General features: G+C 34.3%; 4 protein-coding genes across 9 annotated transcripts; 3 read left to right on the top strand and 1 right to left on the bottom strand.

Moving 5' to 3' along the window:
* The first annotated feature begins 1317 nt into the window (after nucleotides 1-1317).
* LOC136340003 (nuclear distribution protein nudE-like 1-B) lies at nucleotides 1318-6895 on the top strand. Of its 3 annotated transcripts, none has more exons than XM_066283696.1 (8): nucleotides 1318-1458; nucleotides 1900-2035; nucleotides 2091-2244; nucleotides 2298-2571; nucleotides 2838-2975; nucleotides 4234-4313; nucleotides 5248-5297; nucleotides 5354-6895. In XM_066283696.1, the coding sequence occupies exons 2-8, from the start codon at nucleotides 1947-1949 to the stop codon at nucleotides 5412-5414; spliced, it is 846 nt and encodes a 281-aa protein (XP_066139793.1). In that variant the 5' UTR covers nucleotides 1318-1458; nucleotides 1900-1946; the 3' UTR covers nucleotides 5415-6895. The 3 variants fall into 3 exon arrangements, with proteins under 3 accessions (XP_066139793.1, XP_066139796.1, XP_066139795.1); XM_066283699.1 differs by lacking the exon at nucleotides 5354-6895 and adding an exon at nucleotides 4973-5065; XM_066283698.1 differs by having other exon boundaries at nucleotides 1327-1458; nucleotides 1914-2035.
* Nucleotides 6896-6920: 25 nt separating this feature from the next.
* PIG-Q (phosphatidylinositol glycan anchor biosynthesis class Q) lies at nucleotides 6921-8967 on the bottom strand. Of its 2 annotated transcripts, none has more exons than XM_066283692.1 (6): nucleotides 8249-8967; nucleotides 7936-8169; nucleotides 7598-7878; nucleotides 7342-7534; nucleotides 7169-7283; nucleotides 6921-7117 (listed from the first exon to the last, which is right to left on the bottom strand). In XM_066283692.1, exons 1-6 carry the CDS (start codon nucleotides 8666-8668, stop codon nucleotides 6939-6941), a joined length of 1422 nt encoding a protein of 473 aa, XP_066139789.1. In that variant the 5' UTR covers nucleotides 8669-8967; the 3' UTR covers nucleotides 6921-6938. The 2 variants fall into 2 exon arrangements, with proteins under 2 accessions (XP_066139789.1, XP_066139788.1); XM_066283691.1 differs by having other exon boundaries at nucleotides 8231-8962.
* Nucleotides 8968-9049: 82 nt separating this feature from the next.
* On the top strand, nucleotides 9050-11404 carry STUB1 (STIP1 homology and U-box containing protein 1). The gene is made up of 6 exons (XM_066283695.1): nucleotides 9050-9314; nucleotides 9373-9571; nucleotides 9624-9868; nucleotides 9922-9978; nucleotides 10035-10151; nucleotides 10212-11404. The coding sequence occupies exons 1-6, from the start codon at nucleotides 9195-9197 to the stop codon at nucleotides 10335-10337; spliced, it is 864 nt and encodes a 287-aa protein (XP_066139792.1). The 5' UTR covers nucleotides 9050-9194; the 3' UTR covers nucleotides 10338-11404.
* Nucleotides 11405-11644: 240 nt separating this feature from the next.
* LOC136339999 (uncharacterized) lies at nucleotides 11645-16784 on the top strand. Of its 3 annotated transcripts, none has more exons than XM_066283690.1 (17): nucleotides 11645-11774; nucleotides 11912-12074; nucleotides 12126-12786; nucleotides 12838-13143; nucleotides 13203-13368; nucleotides 13420-13595; nucleotides 13654-13771; nucleotides 13875-14028; nucleotides 14113-14250; nucleotides 14304-14458; nucleotides 14518-14621; nucleotides 14711-14893; nucleotides 15034-15192; nucleotides 15249-15454; nucleotides 15540-15629; nucleotides 15735-15847; nucleotides 15905-16784. In XM_066283690.1, the coding sequence occupies exons 2-17, from the start codon at nucleotides 11976-11978 to the stop codon at nucleotides 16056-16058; spliced, it is 2982 nt and encodes a 993-aa protein (XP_066139787.1). In that variant the 5' UTR covers nucleotides 11645-11774; nucleotides 11912-11975; the 3' UTR covers nucleotides 16059-16784. The 3 variants fall into 3 exon arrangements, with proteins under 3 accessions (XP_066139787.1, XP_066139783.1, XP_066139786.1); XM_066283686.1 differs by having other exon boundaries at nucleotides 11645-11859; XM_066283689.1 differs by having other exon boundaries at nucleotides 11645-12074.
* The last annotated feature ends 434 nt before the right edge of the window (nucleotides 16785-17218 follow it).

The raw sequence follows: 17218 nt of genomic DNA, 5'->3' as shown, positions 1-17218 counted from the left end.
CAAATGAGCGTGCAGGAAGTGAAAAACATTAAGCAAATATTATTAAAACGCCGTAGATGATGGAATGTTATATGTACAAACAAGAGTAAAAAGAGCTGCTGCCCACTTATACACATGCGGTGGGTCTTCTGTAGATTGTTTAATAAGATGAGGAAATCATTGTGAATTATGGTATAGAGCCTTATAGGGAATATACATGAAACTGTAAGTGTACGTTAGCTTGAGTGATTTAATAGTTTTTCACTTTCTAAGGCAAATTACAAAAAAGCACTGTTTCGCAAATTAGAGAAACTTTAGAGGAACCGAAATAACCTGTGAATTCACAGTGCCCATCTAAAAATATTGAGCGTTTAGTCTTAAGATTCCTGCGTTGCTGCGATGCGCTACGTAGATGATTCACCGCTGATAGTTGATGCTGATAAGGAAGACGACTGTAAAATCTTCAACATATCACGTAAAAGTGAAGAATTTAAGTGCACGCAGATATTACTTATGGGTACTACTATTGCAGTTAACCCATTCACCTTTATAGAAATTTAAACTAATTGATAGAAAAATCTTAAATCGAAAGATTTTAAAAACTAAAGACTTAATGCGTACAGGGTCATTTATACTCGGCGCCTCATCGATTTTGTACAAAACTGGTTGGATACAGCAAAAATATCTTTTACAACCACAATAATGGAAAAACAATATACCTTTTTTTTCTTCAAAACTTTGAAAGGCGACAAATTCTGGGTGCGTTTTGTGTAAAAGGTTTATTAATATCTCTTCTAATTTAAGAGATACAGGAGAAGCAAAAAAATATATTAACATGCTCTCTTATATCATAGGGTGTTTAGCAAAAATTAGCGTTCCCTCCTCCAAAACTTTTCTGCAGGACGTCACTTTGCATTAATAAAATTAGCTTACCGACAGTTGAAACATTTAAACATGATCAAAAAACATTATTCTAAAGTTCTTTAAATTTAAAACAGGATTTTTTCATAGTTTAGCTTTGCCACAATTGCTCTCCCATATAATCTGCCACACCTCGTATATATAATATAGTAGTTTGGTAATGCATAATAGAAACTTTCAGCATTTGTTCATGTGAGAGTCAAAAGTGTGTTAACCTGTAGTGGAGTAAACTCTAGGTGCATCTAGGACATGCTGTGTGGTGAGATGTAGAGTAACAAGTACAAGCGTTTGAGAAACCTTTTTTCAAGCTATGAATTGACGCGACACCGACCTTTTCTTGTCTAATCCCCAACTGTTTGACGTTTGCTTTGGTTTCGCTTATCGCTACGTTCTACAATAGGTTGAAGTGAGATACACGCTGATCTTGTTGCGAGATGTTAGGCAAAACTGAAAATTAGTGACAAGTTTCAACTGCGCAGTATCGAACGGCTGCTGAAACGTCAAAAATTTTTAACGACTTGGACCAGGAAAACAAAGCAGAATTTTCCCAAAAAACCTGTAAGTATTTTCTTGTTTTATGTTGAAACATCTGTCTAAACTTACAAGAAAACATCCCTGACAAAGTCATCTAACGTAATCGAAAGTTTGGCATTCATGAAACTACAAATTGGCACAGTCAGTAAAGGTCTAGGGAAAGTGACTCATGTTTATGCAGTTGACAAATTCAAGTAGAATTTACCTAGAAAAATACTAACGGGTGATCATTAAATAAAAACCTGGCAGTAGACGGTGAACCATAATCGTATAGCATTTATCATATCAATTACTATATATCATTAAGCATTTGACTCACAATGGATAACAGATGAATTTATCCAAGACATGCTTCTATTTTAACACAGACTTGAGGTTTTTTTATGATCATCTTTATTTCCAATAAAATAATGTGCCCCTATTACACCAAGATCTAATGCTACAGCATCAACTAACACATAGCAGTGTAATATTTTTAGTTTGGGACCTTTCAAGACACATCAGCAAACAAAATGAGTTCAAACATTCAGTGTCCCAAATTTGCCAGCAAAGATGAAGAAGCCAAATATTGGAAGAGCCAGGCACAGGAATACAAAGAAGAGTATGTACTTATCTCATTTAGCTTTTAAAATTGTTATCAATACATTACTAATTAGATTAGAGCAAGTACAGAAAGAGGCTGATGAATTTATGACTGACTCAAAACAGCTAGAAAAGGAGTATGAGTCCACTATAGACCAAAATGAGAGAAAAATTAAAGAACTAACTATTAGCAACAACCGAGCCCAAAATGATATAGATGCCCTTAGGGTAATGTAATTACCTATAGTTTAAAATATTCTTTTATAATTGAGAAATTGCAGGTTAAATTGGAGATTTGTTATAAGGAAACCACCAGCCAGCAGACAGAAATTGACTCACTTAAAGCAGAAAAGCAGCAGCTGTTGAGAAAAATTATAGAATTAGAGAAGTGCAATGATGATCTGGAAAGATCACGTCGAATAATTGAAGAAACCATGGCAGGTTTTGAGCAGGAACTGAACTCAGCATTGGAGAAGAATGCTTTATTGGCAAATGAGGTTGATGAAAAGGAATGTTTGAAGGAGAAGTTACAGAGAATGGCTGATGAAATGAGAGGTAAATTAACATTTGTGGTTAATGTGGGTGTCAGTAAAGATTTTTTTTCCTTTTTTCTTTGATTTGCCTTCTTTATCGCTCAACATTGTCCAATGTAACAATCAAATGAGAATTTCAATTTCAATGCACTGTTTTTTCAAACAACCATTTTAAATTTAAATATTATAGTTGACAAACACAATGTTGTCATATGTATTTATTTACTAGTATTTTAATTTGAACTCCTGTTGTCCTACTTAGGTCTCTTACTCAGATTTATTTTTTAGATCTCAAACAAGAAGTAACCGTAACAGCCCTAGAAAAAGATCGAACACCGGACAACGAACGATTTATGAATGGCTTCAAAAGTCCCACAATCGATAACCGACTGAAAGAGACAGAAACCCAGACATCACCCTCTAAACGTAAGATTAATCGTTTTAATAAAGCCTACAAGAGCTTTCGTTCCACCTTCTGTCGCAAAAAAGATGCTTAGCTTACATTAGCATGAATTCGAATGATTCCGTTTTCTTCTTCCTGTTGTGTGATCCTAAATTGTTGCAAGTGCCTTTAGGATGTTAAACCGGCCGTCCACTAGTTTAGGTTAAATTGTCTATTGCAATATTTATCTATTTTATGTGGGTTCTAGTCTGTCTACCTGAGATTTGCTTCAAAGCTATATCTGACGAGAGTTCCTGTAGCTGGAAAATGCTAGGATAAATCGAGTGTTATATAATGTCAAGCATCCCAATTACTGGTAAAACAGGGGCGTAGTTTAAGGGCAATTGACAAAAAGACATCTTGTAACTATTAAAGCTCCAAAAGATGCTGAACAGTTTTAACATAGCTTTGATACATGAATAAATTTTTTTCTGTATCAAACAACAAATATCTAGAAGTATGGAAAATATATATTCGAAAATCCCTAAATGAATACTTTGATATCCTGTTATACTGTTTGTTTTTGCTACCGAGTGATTAGATAATAAACTCGTAAATTTCCTAGGGAATTCAACATAGAGCTGAAGCCCTTTCCCTATCAGAGTAATGCATATTTACTCAATTATATCAAAACAAATTCGTACTGATTGTTTATTTTTCATATTCCAAGAGTAATTCTATTTATATTGGGGTTAAGTACTGGAAGATTATTGAAGAATAAGCCCAAATGATATGTATCCTCGAAACTTATTTTTCATTCACTATTTTCGCACAATAACCCCGTACTTTCACACATCATGTGACTAAAACTAAATCCAATAATGTTCCTCTTCTTGTAAGTAACAAGACTCAACTTTCTAATGTATAACTGTACTTGTAAGGTATTAAAGAAACGTTAAGTATTAATGATAATTAGACGAGTATTAATCAAATAATTTGCCTCGTTATCTCCGTAATAATAAATGAAATAGTGATTATAATTTGACCAGTGACTAACAACTAACAAAACACTTCTTTCAATTAATATTGAAAATTTGACACATCTATTTGTCTTTTACAATTGTAAAATAAAAGCATTTATAAATTGTATTGTTTTTTTTTGTGTTTGAGTCTTGTTGCATGCTTGCACACCATTTGTCCTAATCCTTTGCATGTTTGATGTGTTTTGGCAGGTAGGTATTGAATTAAAGCATGTTTTCGATATTATTAATCATTATTTTAAGTAAGAAAAATAATTTCCAGGAGAATATCAACCACCATTAACTCCAGCATCTCGAGTGATGGCCCTAAATATTGTCAGTGATTTAATACGAAAAGTAGGGGTAAGTAAGCTGTCACAACAACTTGCAAGCAGGGTTGTTATGTTTAATAAATACTATCAGACGGGTAAAAAGACCAAATTATCGATAACGCATTTCCCTGGAAATAAAGATTTTTTTAGATATGTATTTTAATAAAACATTTTTACTTCGCACTCTGCTTTAAAGCATGTTTTTAGAAGGAAAAAAGTATATGTATTTGAATTTAGATCTGATTTTATTTTAAAGTTTAAAGCTTTTTAATGGATTTCTTTGGAATGTTCTTCCATTGTCAAAAACAATTCGTGTGAAGCAATTATAAATAAACTGTTTAGAAGTTCACGAATACTTTAAACTGGAAATTTAAACTCCGTATTGCCATTTTTCGGGTTAAATTTGATAATGTAAAGAAAATGATAAGAAACATAATACTTGGTGGGAATTGTTGGTTGTGTTTGAGAGCCATTCAACAACGTTTTTGACACTGTTAGAAACCCAGAAAAATAACTATTTCGAGTTAATTAACTTATCACATATGATTTATTTTTGACGATACTTTCCTAGTACAAACCTTAGCCTTTTGCATACACCGAACAATTGTCATTTTCTTCATCAAAAGCATGTTTATGGTGTTTTAATTTTGGTTTTTCCCAGCATGTTTCACCATTTGTGACGCTTTTTAGCTGGCCAGATATCTGTGTTCCCAGTGTGGACAGATTAAATGTACAGTTTGCAGTACGGAAGGCAGTTTGCTTGGCAGTAGTAGTTGTAGTTAGGTGGGTAGTTTATTATTTTGGGAGGGGGTAGTGGAAAATGCTTTAAGATAATCACCGCATCTACAACAGAGTCGCCTCGGAATTCAAATGCTTCGCAAAGTTAGCAACATTTGAAATCTGTAAAAATCTAACACTAGACTTTTACAATTTTTTTCTTCCATTAATAATGCGACAATTTTTAGGCATTAGAACGTCGCATAGACTATAGGGAACTCCAGACCCCCGAACTAAGGTAAGTTTTTGCATATTTCTACGAGCGTATTGGTAAAAACAATTTTTGGTTGTCAGAAAAAGCAAACTTTCATCGCTAAACGCCTCATCGGCGAGTATGAACGGAGTGTCGAAATAGGGACAACTTATCGTTACTTATTAAAATCAATTAAACCTGCGACAACTGCGGTAGTCTGGGAGTCTCTGACCTTGTGTAAGATATATAAAGAAATTATTCTAGTGCTGTGTACAGAGTGGTAAAGAGGTAATGAGACAGTATTAAAAAAATAGAGATTATTATTTTTTGTTAATTGCTGTAACTTTATATCGAAAAATAAACAAATTTCTAGATAGGCAAAGTCGAACTAAAATTAATAATAATAATAATAATAATAATAAGTGTTTTCGATATTTAATGTCGAATGCAAATGTCCAGAAAGTTCCACTGAAAGTTCAAGTAAACGGGAATATTTCTTCTGCAACAAACTGTTTTATTCTCGTAGTAAAATTTAGACACTTTAATTGGGGATCGTTAAAAAAACAGTACGTGATGAATTGTAAAACGCATCAACATTACACGTCGAGGAAACAGATAACAGCCGATGAATTTATCCAAGATATGCCTCTGATATTTCAACGTCTGCTCGTGGCTTTTTGTAATGATCACCCTTTACTTAAACTACTAAGAAGTTTAGCAAGACATTGAAGGGTCGGCAATAAAGCTGAGATTATGCAGTTCTGTAAGGCTGAATCTATACCATTCCTTTGCAATAACGAAGCACCGGCGATATATTTTTTAAACGGGGTGAAACTTTTTTTTTCACCTGAGACAATCGTCCTAACTGGCGAGGAAATCTGAAGCTGAAGATCTATGCAATCCATACTTTAACGGTATTTTTCGACTAGATATAAAAATAATCGGATGGTCAGAGTTCCTAGTTATTGTGAAAGTTGTACAGTTTAATTTATTTTAGCAGGTAAGGGGCGTCAACATGAGTTTCAGATGGTGCGTATTTTAAAACAGTTTTAAGAGTTAAATGTGATGTTATTTTTTTATGTCATTAAAGTGTTGACATAAATTAAATACAGAAACCAACCGGCAAGTTTACAAATCCATGAGCGATTCGTTTTTGCCTGAAACGAGGCATGAAATCGCTTATTGGTGTGTTCACTTCAACATGACATTATTATTGTTAAGGCTCTAGCAGCGTATATCGAGTAGAGTGTACATTTTCTCCTTTGATTTCACTAAAGAAATGTATTTTCATATTATAGATTTAGTTGGCTCATATCCTAGACACTATTGGATGGTTTAATACCGATCTTCTTGGTTTTAAATTAAATATTGTTTTATTTTTGTAGACTAAAAGATAGAACGGTTGGCGGTCATAAGAAAGATTTAATCCGTCACTGCAGCCTTTTTAAGGCAATAACTGAAATTTTGTGACTGCAGTTGTATAATTGTATAATTCACTTCATCATATTCCATTTTTATACATAGAATTATTATTTATTGTAATTAATAATCACTAATTTACTATTGTTCTAGATATTGAGTCGGTTTTAATCAATATTAACCCGCCTTTAGCAGAAAATATACAGGCCGTAGTTATATCAAAAGGTGTTTTAGTGATAAAAACAACAATTAGTATTTATTATTTTATTACATACGTTGGCCACTAAATACATGAGTAACAATCGTCCCAAAGCTTAAACTCCCTTCGCAACATTTGACTGTATGTGAGAACCTGTGCAGACTCTCCCCTAAAGAAAGCGGGGCCAGCTTAACTGTAATCTGGGCATTTTTACTTACGCCTGCGATCCAACTTAAATGGGGCGTTCCTAAAGTATCACAAGTACAACACCTTGTAAATCCATTTCTACTGAACCAACCTGCAATGCTTGAAGATCGAAGAACCCACATTACAAAAATATATAAGGGGATGTTGGAGACCCAGTTTTTCAATTTATTGAATACAGTGTAAACCCCCAAAGTCGCCAGCCTAAACTAAAATATATGTAGCTTTATTAGATTTTGCTGAGGAAAAAAATTTATTCAAACTTACTGCCACAAACACTGTATAATACATCAAAGTGGTTGGAAGCAGGAAGAGCAATATTGTGAAACCTAACGTGCCTATAAATAACTGAGTAGAGGAATAGTTGCAAGAGTCGACCCTGTTTCTCAAAGGGTTATATTTTCTGCCAATAAACAAGCGCGACAAAGTGGTTAAACCTTTGATTTGAAGGGAATATAATCTAAAAAATAACTCAAAGCCCTTTCCTTGATATTCATTTTTATATTATTCCTTAAAATCTTACCTTGCCGCATATACATAAATGCAGTAAGTGTGAAATGTTGCAAGGGAAATAATGTCACATATTACTGCAATTTGATATGATAATCCCAGCAAAGCAGGCAAAAGCAGTATTGTGAAGTTCGCCTCCAAAAGAGGCTGCATGGCTTGTAAGAAAACCCTCCACAAATTAATGTGATAAAAGAAAAACTTCCCTAAAGAATGATTGAAAGCATAATTTAACTTTAACCCTATAGGAGAGCCCATGAGGTAGATCAATAGTTTGCGAAGGTGTGTTACAAAGTCCTAAAAACAGGTTCATTAAATTCACTATTTAGTTCCTGCATTGTGGAGTTTTAATACTTGCGATACGAAGTGGAACTGTGATATTATATCGCACTTGAATTTTTGTCCCAAATAGAAGAATATTAAGCCTAATGTGAGATCTATGAGTTTGGCAAAACATATATTTGAGTGTGTGGGTGTATATTTCCCTTGTTCTAACGAACTTAAAAACCAGGAGGTGGTTTTTATGTTTGATTCTATGTGGGTGAGAATCGCACAGTTTTTGATAACTGACCTCAGCTTTGAAAATATCTAAGATTTATTTTTAGGTATCAAGAATGTTACAAAAAAAAAGATGTTGAAAGAAAATTACTTTTATTAGCAAATTTACCAATATTAACCACCAGTGATAAAGCCAATGCTTATTTCCATTGGTTTTGTGTAAACTATCTGCAAGTTTTTCACTCAAATCATTAAGGACCACTCCAGAATCCCCATCTTTGCAATAAGACAGATTATTCATTTTGAACTCCTCTATATCATAGTACACCTCCGTGACACTTCTAGCAATTTCTGAGTCATGGTTTACTTGAATGTTTTTAGTGCCTCGCTCGACGAAAATCGTTTTTTTCCCTAAGAAATCTCCGTTTATGATTTTTCCAACATAGCCGATATGATTTTTGCAAACGGAAAATACGCGAGTTTTCGTTATATAGTAAACTTCGAAGTAAGAATGGTCTTTATAGAAACCTTCTATAAAGCCGGACTTTTCCGTCGAAAACCCGTTTGGGATGAAAATAAGAGTGTTCATGGGCGTTTTCTTTATTGGAAAAGTTGCTGGAAAGTTCCTAATTTGTTGATTAAACAAATGTAGAAAGTGGGGTTAGGTCGAAAGTGACAGATATTATGTATCTAGTGCGTGTCATAGAGTGGCCGATAATTAAAGTTAGATATTGTCTACATTCAATACTTTAACTTCCAGTTTGGAACTAATACGTTTGAGTTGGGTATTTAAGGGTCCGAGGGCACCCAGCTATCTTTTATTTAAACTTTTTGCGAAAATGTTTGCACAAGTTCAAGGTGATTTAAATCACTGTGATAACAAGAAAAGAAGCAGAAAAGCATTTTGCGGCAAACTTCATGATTGTTTTTGTTTTTCACTTTGTCTTGTCACTGTCAAAATATAATTTGTTGTTTTCCAGCAATTTCTATTGCACTTTTCCCTTAAAAAAAAAACTAATAAAAACAATTAAAATAGAACCGGACCGGCAACATTCTTTTTTACAACACGTGCTATGTTCTGGTGTCTCTCAGTTAGTTAAAATATTCCCATTAGAATGAGTAAACACATGTACTCAACCGTGAATCTTTCGGATAAAGAGCTGAAGGAACAGGGTAATCGTCTGTACAACCTCCGGAAATATGAAGACGCCATTAATTGTTACAGCAAAGCAATAGTAAGAAGATTGTACGAGGCACCAACAATAAAACTTCTCACAAACAAAACCCTTGCAGATCAAGAATCCTGATATAGCTCACTATTTTACAAATAGAGCTCTGTGTTATTTGAAACTGCTAAAGTGGGATAACGCCTGTACCGATTGTCGTAGGGCCCTTGATATGGACCCGAATTTGGTTAAAGGCCATTTCTTTTTAGGACAAGCTTTATATGAGTTGACAAATCTAGATGAAGCCATAAAACATTTACAAAGAGGTATTTCCCTTGTTGGTTTGAAAGTTTGTATTTGTTGACATGTTGGGTTTAGCATTAGACTTATCGAAGGAGCAAAAACTAAATTTTGGTGATGATATTGCTGCCCAATTGAGAGCTGCCAGAAAAAAACGGTTTTCCATTCAGGAAGATAAAAGAATTTCACAAGAGATTGAATTGCAGACATATTTGAATAAGCTATTAACGGAGGATAAAGAAAGGCAAATTGATAAAATCAGGATGGAAGAAAGTGATAATAATGTCAGAAGCAATAGGATATCTGGAATTGAAGAGAAATGTGTATGGTATTATTATTGTTGATGGAATTTTTAAGGAATTTATGCTACTTATAGGATTTCTACTTGAATGAAGTTAATTCTTTATTTCAAAAAGTGGATGATAGGAGGAGGGTAAAGAATTTATTCTTTAAATATTATTATGGAAGTTCGAAAAATTGAATTTTCAGAAGAGGGAAGTTCCAGATCATCTGTGTGGCAAAATTAGCTTTGAAATTTTACAGGAACCAGTAATAACACCTAGCGGCATTACTTATGATAAAAAAGATTTAGAGGAGCATTTACAGGTAAATCTAAAAGATATTTATAAACTTAAGTTTTCTGGATTTGCAATTTATTTTGAGTAGCGTGTGGGGCATTTTGACCCAGTTACAAGAGTAAAACTGACAACTGATCAACTCATACCCAATTTTGCAATGAAGGAAGTGGTAGATGCGTTTTTAGCTGAAAATGAATGGGCATTGGACTACTGAATAACCTTCCTGTACGGGTGATTATAGAAAGAGCAGGTTCAGTAAAAACTTATTTCAGTTTTGTCAGATTAAATAGGAAGAAGGAAGATCAAAAGTTTTGTAAAAACAGCTTCCATTGAATTAATTTTTTTTATGGTCATCATTGAAAAATGTGTCCTGAAAATTTATTATAGTATTTTATGTAGCTAGGTAGGTAGGTAGGTATTTTAATATATTGTAGAGCGTTGAACAAGAACTGTACATATAAAAATTTAAAGAAATATGATAAATTGCATAGGACGAGTGCGCCAGTAGTCCGCATTTTTTGCTTAACTTTTAATTTTTGATTAATCACTTTTACAAAACACTATGATAAAAGTGAAAAAACATAGATTATTTTTAAGTTATACATCTTTAAGCTGAAACATTCTGCTATTGAATAAACAAGACAGAGAAAGATAAATATAGAAAATCTGTTTTTAATACTTTGTTTCTCTTAAAAAATAAATTTTTTTTCAGTGGTCGGCCCAATATGTTCCGGAAATTAACCGATATCACTCGAATAATCGGCCGCCTCAAATCTTGCCTATATTTACCAGATCTCATGATTAGTAGTACCATCTTAGATTGGTCTTTTTAGATCAGTTAAATTGGGGCAAAGTTGTAAAACTTAAGCCTCAAACTCGAGTTTAACCTGATTAATTTTTTTAAGACTTACTAGATTTTACGTATAAAAGTCTATCATAACGCTGTTTTGGATTGTTTAATTTAAATACTGGGGCCTTAAAGAAGTAAACTTGTGCATATTACTTGGAGCACCCTGTATCAGTTGCAACCAATCGGATTGACCGGCTATCTTAGGGGGTCACTTCAAGCAGCAGAAATTCAGTTAATAAGGCTCCATTAGATCCAGATGATTATTCTCGAAAAGACCTATAGTTTGTCTCAGTGCATCGTTTGCGGCCGACTCCTGGCGCATTTGCCTTATTAAGCTGTGAAAATAATAGTTCATTCGCCATAGATAATTTTGAAGAATTGTTCTTGGATTGTTATTTTCTTTAATAAAATAAATAATATGATTTATGTAATTTGGTTAGTTTTTGTTGCTGGCGGCACTGTGAGAAAAACAGAAATCATCGTGGAATATTTCGGGACAATTTATGGCGATCTTGTTAAATAGGTAATGTAATCCATCAAAACTTTGAGTTTTCGCCATCGCGTTTTTAACTTCATCCCCAGCGGTCACTCCGCTATCATATCAAGTTTTAACCAATCATAATGCCGCAAATTGACAAGCAGATTCTCTTTTTTTTTCTACTGGATATTTTCCTTTAAAAAGCGGAAGCCCTTTTGGTGTTTTCTTCTGGGTAGTTTCAGCATTTCTTTCTATGCTCTTGTTGTGTCGTGGTATTGTGTGTGCTGCATTAAAAATTTAATTCCTTTTCTTTAAATCAAAATGTACGTTTCCATATAATTTTCATATTCATGGTGTTATCAATTAACTGAACTAGTTTTTCAGTTGATATTGGAAACGGTGAATTTGGTATAATTAACGGAATAAATTACTGTAAATATATTTATGAATTTATTTACAGCATACCCTTAGGGAAGTCATAAATAGGTAACATACCTGATTGAAATTCTAGAACCTATTTCAATATGATGGACAGATACTCGAAAAAAGGTGAAGAATGTTTAAGAGAAATAATTGAATGCAATGATGATTTATTTGAAACACTACAAGAAATTATTAGCATGGTGACGCTACCTCTATCTTTCCTAACAACTCTTCATTACATCTGATTTTAGGCCACCCTCCAGGTGAAAAGAATATCAGATGCTCAAACGTCAATATGTGAAAAAGAGGGAATTTTACATTTTCTTAGGAAAGTCCTTCTTATAATTTCTGATTTGAAATACTCGGTTTTACAATACAAGGAGAATTTAAAAATACCAACATTGAGGAGAAAAGCCAACAGTTGTTCTGAATCTCAAAATGGCCATGCCTCACCAGTGCAAGAGTTGCAAGATTACTTGAAGTGCAATAGAGAAATCAGTACCTCTTATAGCATTGCTAGTGAAGGTTCCATAGTTTCTAATCATGAAGTGTTAAGTGTTTCACATGTACAAAAACAGCTGAACAACACTAATTCAAAAGCAAATTACATGTCTATAATAGAAAAAAATCTCCAAGAAAAGCCTCAGTCCAAATTAGAGCAGACAACAGAACAGTCAATCAATTCAGCCTTTTATAGTGACTCTGATGTGCACTCTATAATTGGTTCAAACACTTTTATACACCCTTTAAGCAAATTTCGACCTGCATCTGTAGTTCCTGAGCAATATGATGACCAAGCAGTCGAAAAAGTCAGAGAAAACCTTAGATATTACAGTTGGAAGATGGGATTTGATTCTGAGCAGATTGCTGAGGACACAAAGCAATTTAATAAGTGTAGGCCTATATCCAATGGTGTGTTGTGATTTTCAGTTTTTGAACAGTTTAGAAGGATGTTTGTTCCAGAGGTTGCAGCAAGTTGTGAAGAACATAGCAGTGCAAATGAGCCTAACAATGACAAAATTGAGAAACTGGCAAACGGGATTTTGTCAGGAACTGGAGCTGTTAAGAAAGTGCCTCAAAAGAACAATGATTTTATTATAGGTATAGCTGCAGAGAAATATTTACTTTATGAAATTAATAAAAGTAAGACACATAAGCTTAATAATGGAGAGTCAGTTGAGAACAGCTCAGAATCATTGAGTATGAATGAAATTCCTCTGGGAGCAGAAGTAGTCGAGAGAGCCTCTAAGGAGTCTTTCCTTTTAGAAGGTAACTTATTGCAATTTTTGCAATCTCAGTGTTTTTCATTCTCCTATTTGTTGATATAGACTTTCATCTTATTTCAAGCTCGGAAAGTTGTGAAAAAGTATATTCCTGGCTCAAGGACAGCTCGAAACTGCCTGAAACCCCTTGCACCCCCTCCGATTCCGCCTCCTCTGACTGTATGTTCCTAACTCAAGCCTCAGCAGTAAAAAAACTGGATAAAATGAAATGGTAAGCGCTGGCCATTTGTAGTAGAAAGAGGTTTAAGAAACTTTGATTCAGCGTTGATCGAAATGAAGAGGCCAAAATGAAAGCTCTGTCTGAAATGCCTGACTTAAAGCTAGTTCAAGTGCCGAATAAACCAAAGGTTGTAGTAAACGACTTAAATTCCGAGAGCGGTAGTTCTGACCAGGCAAGTTCCCAGAAATCGAAAGAATTTAACAAGGAGGTAGTATGCAGTAAGTTAATGCATACAATCTAAACACACCACATTGTTTGATAAGTGTTTGTGTGTAGGTATAAAAAGAATGGAGCTGCCGCAGGTGGGGGCAATATGCGTGTTTTCTCACATTGATTCACCTGAAGAATTTTATCTTCAATTTGTGACAGAACTTAATTGCAGCTACATGGATTTGTAAGTAATTTCCAGCTAAATTCCAAACACAAATTGTTATTGTGACAATAATGTTGCTACAGATACATCTATCCAGAAAATATTCTTCATTGTATCTTTTCAGCATCACCACGACTTTAAAGCAAAAATGCAGTTTGTCAGACCAGAGTTTTAAGTCCAAACAGGAAGCTTTAGCCAATATCAACAAATTTTGCTATGGTTGTATATTGGATATGAAAGGAGGTTGGTTCAGATTGCAAGTGTTAGATTGGATGTTGGTAAGTAGGAATGATTTTCAATAAACTCTTATAAATTGTGCGCTGTTGTTTCTTAGTTATATATTTCTTACTCTTCTATTTTAGAACAACCCATCCGACGATGTATATGTCCAAACAGTAGACTATGGCTCTAAACACTTAATCCCCTATACGATGCTCAGGAAACTTACTTCTGACCTCTCTCACATTCCAATGCTGTCCGTGAAATGTCTTTTTCCTCTAGTAAATCAAACCGCCAACAAAATCACTCGCCATTCTAATCTAATAATTTATAGCTACATCCTCCAGGTTCAACTTACGCAAATCGCCTAACTGAATGGTTACCAGCTACTATAGAAATAATGTATAATATAGTGAACACCAGTAGGCAGCCTACAGATATGCCACATGACATCTATATATACGAGCTTACTTTCGTATATCCCAAGGGGTATAGTAGACAATAACAGGGTTTTTGAATAATTACCATATTGTTGGGTTCTATTATAGAAGCTCTTTAGCAGTGGACATGGTCAGGGTTTCCGACCCTGAGGGACGAACTCTTGGGGAGCACATGGTTGATCTGGGCCTGGCAGTCCAGATTATCGACGATTGTAAGTTAATGATTGATCTTGAAGAAATTGACTAATCTAAAACCAGTTTAATCACAATTTTCTGTGAAGTTTTTTTTTGTGCTTTTTAGACGAGCAAAATCCAGAGTTAGGAGAGTTTTTGGAGGATCTTAATGAACTGGAAACGGCAGAGAATCTGAACGAATTTATCTTAGGATACAACGCCAAGGACGAAGCCAGGATTTGTACTTTTACAAGAAAAGACGGTACCTGCCCCAAGAAGCGTTGCAATCTCGAGCACATTCCTTTGAGAGGTGAGTTAATGTCTATACTAATGTCTAGTTTGACTTTATGTTTAATGTTAATCTAAAAATTTAATAAGAAAGTTTGCTTTCTTGTCGAATCTGGTCCTGGATGGTATAAAGTTTAATCACCTAAACAACCCCTTTTTAAGACGGTTACACAACCGATAAAACTGCGGTTTTCTGCATGGCAACGAACAATCTAACTCTGCCGAGCAAGGGACAAACAGTTAAAGTCCTGGTCACTTCCTACATCGACGTATGCACTTATTTCGTTCAATTAATCAGAGACCCAGTAAAAGCAAAGCCTTGTAAGTGCCTTTAGTTGCGTTGTAACCCAGATGTTAATTTGCCTTAATGTTACCAGCAACGAATATGGCCCTGGTCATGGATCGAGAGATTTCAGAGTTGCTGGAGGCAATGAACAACCCGAAAATCGTATGCAAGTACGAAAAATTCAAGATAGATCCATCTGTGGGGGAGATTATTTTGGCTTTTCACCCCGTGGCGAAACAGTGGCTTCGGGTGGCTGTTAGGGAGCATGTGAGCAACGGGATGGAGGATTTTATACATGTTCGTTTCAGTATACATTATACGATTTTTTTACTTTAAGATTTAAGTACTTTAAGTTCTATTAAAACTGATTTAAACTTCTTAGGTTTACTCAGTCGATTTCGGAGACATATTCTCAATAAACGTTAAAAGCGCTAGAAAGATGAAAGAAGACTTCATGAACGTCCCTTTCCAGGTAAGTCTTTATTACTCGACACTGGCAAAAAACTAGCAGTTAAAGGACTTGAATTAGCTTTTGACATACTAATAAATTCATCCTAATGAATTGGGAATCTTTCAGTCAATCAAAATTTACTTGGCCGACTACCAGCAACGAGCCAACTGCAATGACTCAAAGGCCCGAAAGTTCTTCGACAAGCATATCTCGTATAGGAATTTTTTGGCCCACGTAAAGTAAGTAATTTAAGAGTTTATTTAAAGATTGTCGTTGCTTACTGGCACGTGTTGAAGGTCAAATGACCAGCCTTTTGTGGTGAACCTGACAACGTTTAATAATAAGGAAATAGGGCCCACCTTAATGAAGCAAGGTTTTGCTGAGAAACGAAAGTTCGACTGGTGCATAGCCGAAGATGAAGGCAAGAGGAAAATAATCAATTTAGAATAATTTCTATTTTCAGACGACGATATTTTCAGATTTTTAAAATTATTATGAAAACTTAACTTTTAGTGATAAGAGTTGTACAGTTAAATCAATTTCTCACGCTTGAATTTATAATTTCCGTACCTGGAATTAGTAAGTCTATGAATTAAAGACTGGATAACATTAAGGCATCAGAAATCCCCCTAAAAAAACTTTTAAGTTGCAATGAAAACGAAGTGTTTTTAGGTTCTCACGTTTTTAATGGCATAGTTCTCCACACTCATTAAGAAAGTAAACTTAGCAAGTACTTCTTGCAGTAAGCACGGAAGAATCGTCGTATTCAGTTATTGTTCAAACTTTTTTACACTCTATAACTTCTAGTTATCAAGCTCAGGTGATACCGTAAAATGACTGAAGTCTACCGCTGCCATGTGTTCAGAATTTTTTTAAAGTTATATTTGCTTTAGTGTATTATTGTAAATGAGCATGTGTTGCTGTAGATGTAATTTATTTTTGTTTGTAACGTATAATTACAGTTTTTTTTGCTTTCATGTTATGCTTGAATTTTTCAGGTATGAAGCGACGAAGTGCAAGCTGTCTCAATCATAAATATGAATCCTAATTAGGGCTTTGATATTCGATTGAGTGTGCAAGCACGTTTCTTTCTCTTGCAATTTCTAATAATATGCAATTAAAAAAGGACTAAATATGTTTTATTACGTTTTTCAATAAAAATATACAGTTGCTGAATTTTTAGTTTTTTTTACAGGTAATCAGTTTTCCTTTGGCAATTCACTACAGTCTGACGCTACAAATGATAAAATTTTGAACGCGTTTTATTTTTTTTAAGCTAAAAAAGCCTACATCCAACTGCTCATTTGAAAAAAAAAAAAAATTATTGAAACTCTTCTGTGGTGCATTCTATACACAAGTATTCGAACTATATTAATCTGCACGAACAACTGTAAATTCACTTTATTTGCTTTTCAACTACTTTCCACCACTAGGGTTTTAATAGATTGAAAACATCAATTGAATCTCATTTTACTAAAACTTCTCTTATAAGAGCATAGCAATAAATCAGCAAAAGGCATTTTTGTGTTACTAGTTTAGATCGGTGATTGAATCGATTTTGGCTCCAAGTCATTTGTGGCGATCCTTGGACTACTTTAAACTTTGCATGC

Source organism: Euwallacea fornicatus, chromosome 7 (assembly GCF_040115645.1).
Source record: "Euwallacea fornicatus isolate EFF26 chromosome 7, ASM4011564v1, whole genome shotgun sequence".
Classification (NCBI taxonomy): Eukaryota; Metazoa; Arthropoda; class Insecta; order Coleoptera; family Curculionidae; genus Euwallacea; species Euwallacea fornicatus.
The sequence above is the reverse complement of the archived record's forward strand: the minus strand, read 5'-3'. Positions and strand labels throughout refer to the sequence as shown.

Coding starts and splice junctions, on each gene's coding strand:
- LOC136339999 (XM_066283690.1), top strand. CDS start 11,976: ATGATGGACAGATACTCGAAAAAAGGTGAAGAATGTTTAAGAGAAATA. Junction 12,075..12,125: donor TACAAGAAATTATTAGCATG/GTGACGCTACCT, acceptor ATCTGATTTTAG/GCCACCCTCCAGGTGAAAAG. Junction 14,622..14,710: donor AGTCCAGATTATCGACGATT/GTAAGTTAATGA, acceptor TGTGCTTTTTAG/ACGAGCAAAATCCAGAGTTA.
- PIG-Q (XM_066283691.1), bottom strand. CDS start 8,668: ATGAACACTCTTATTTTCATCCCAAACGGGTTTTCGACGGAAAAGTCC. Junction 8,170..8,230: donor TGGTAAATTTGCTAATAAAA/GTAATTTTCTTT, acceptor AATAAATCTTAG/ATATTTTCAAAGCTGAGGTC. Junction 7,118..7,168: donor TCGATCTTCAAGCATTGCAG/GTTGGTTCAGTA, acceptor GTGATACTTTAG/GAACGCCCCATTTAAGTTGG.
- LOC136340003 (XM_066283696.1), top strand. CDS start 1,947: ATGAGTTCAAACATTCAGTGTCCCAAATTTGCCAGCAAAGATGAAGAA. Junction 2,245..2,297: donor ATGATATAGATGCCCTTAGG/GTAATGTAATTA, acceptor GAGAAATTGCAG/GTTAAATTGGAGATTTGTTA. Junction 4,314..5,247: donor ATTTAATACGAAAAGTAGGG/GTAAGTAAGCTG, acceptor GACAATTTTTAG/GCATTAGAACGTCGCATAGA.
- STUB1 (XM_066283695.1), top strand. CDS start 9,195: ATGAGTAAACACATGTACTCAACCGTGAATCTTTCGGATAAAGAGCTG. Junction 9,315..9,372: donor ATTGTTACAGCAAAGCAATA/GTAAGAAGATTG, acceptor AAACCCTTGCAG/ATCAAGAATCCTGATATAGC. Junction 9,572..9,623: donor CATAAAACATTTACAAAGAG/GTATTTCCCTTG, acceptor TGTTGGGTTTAG/CATTAGACTTATCGAAGGAG.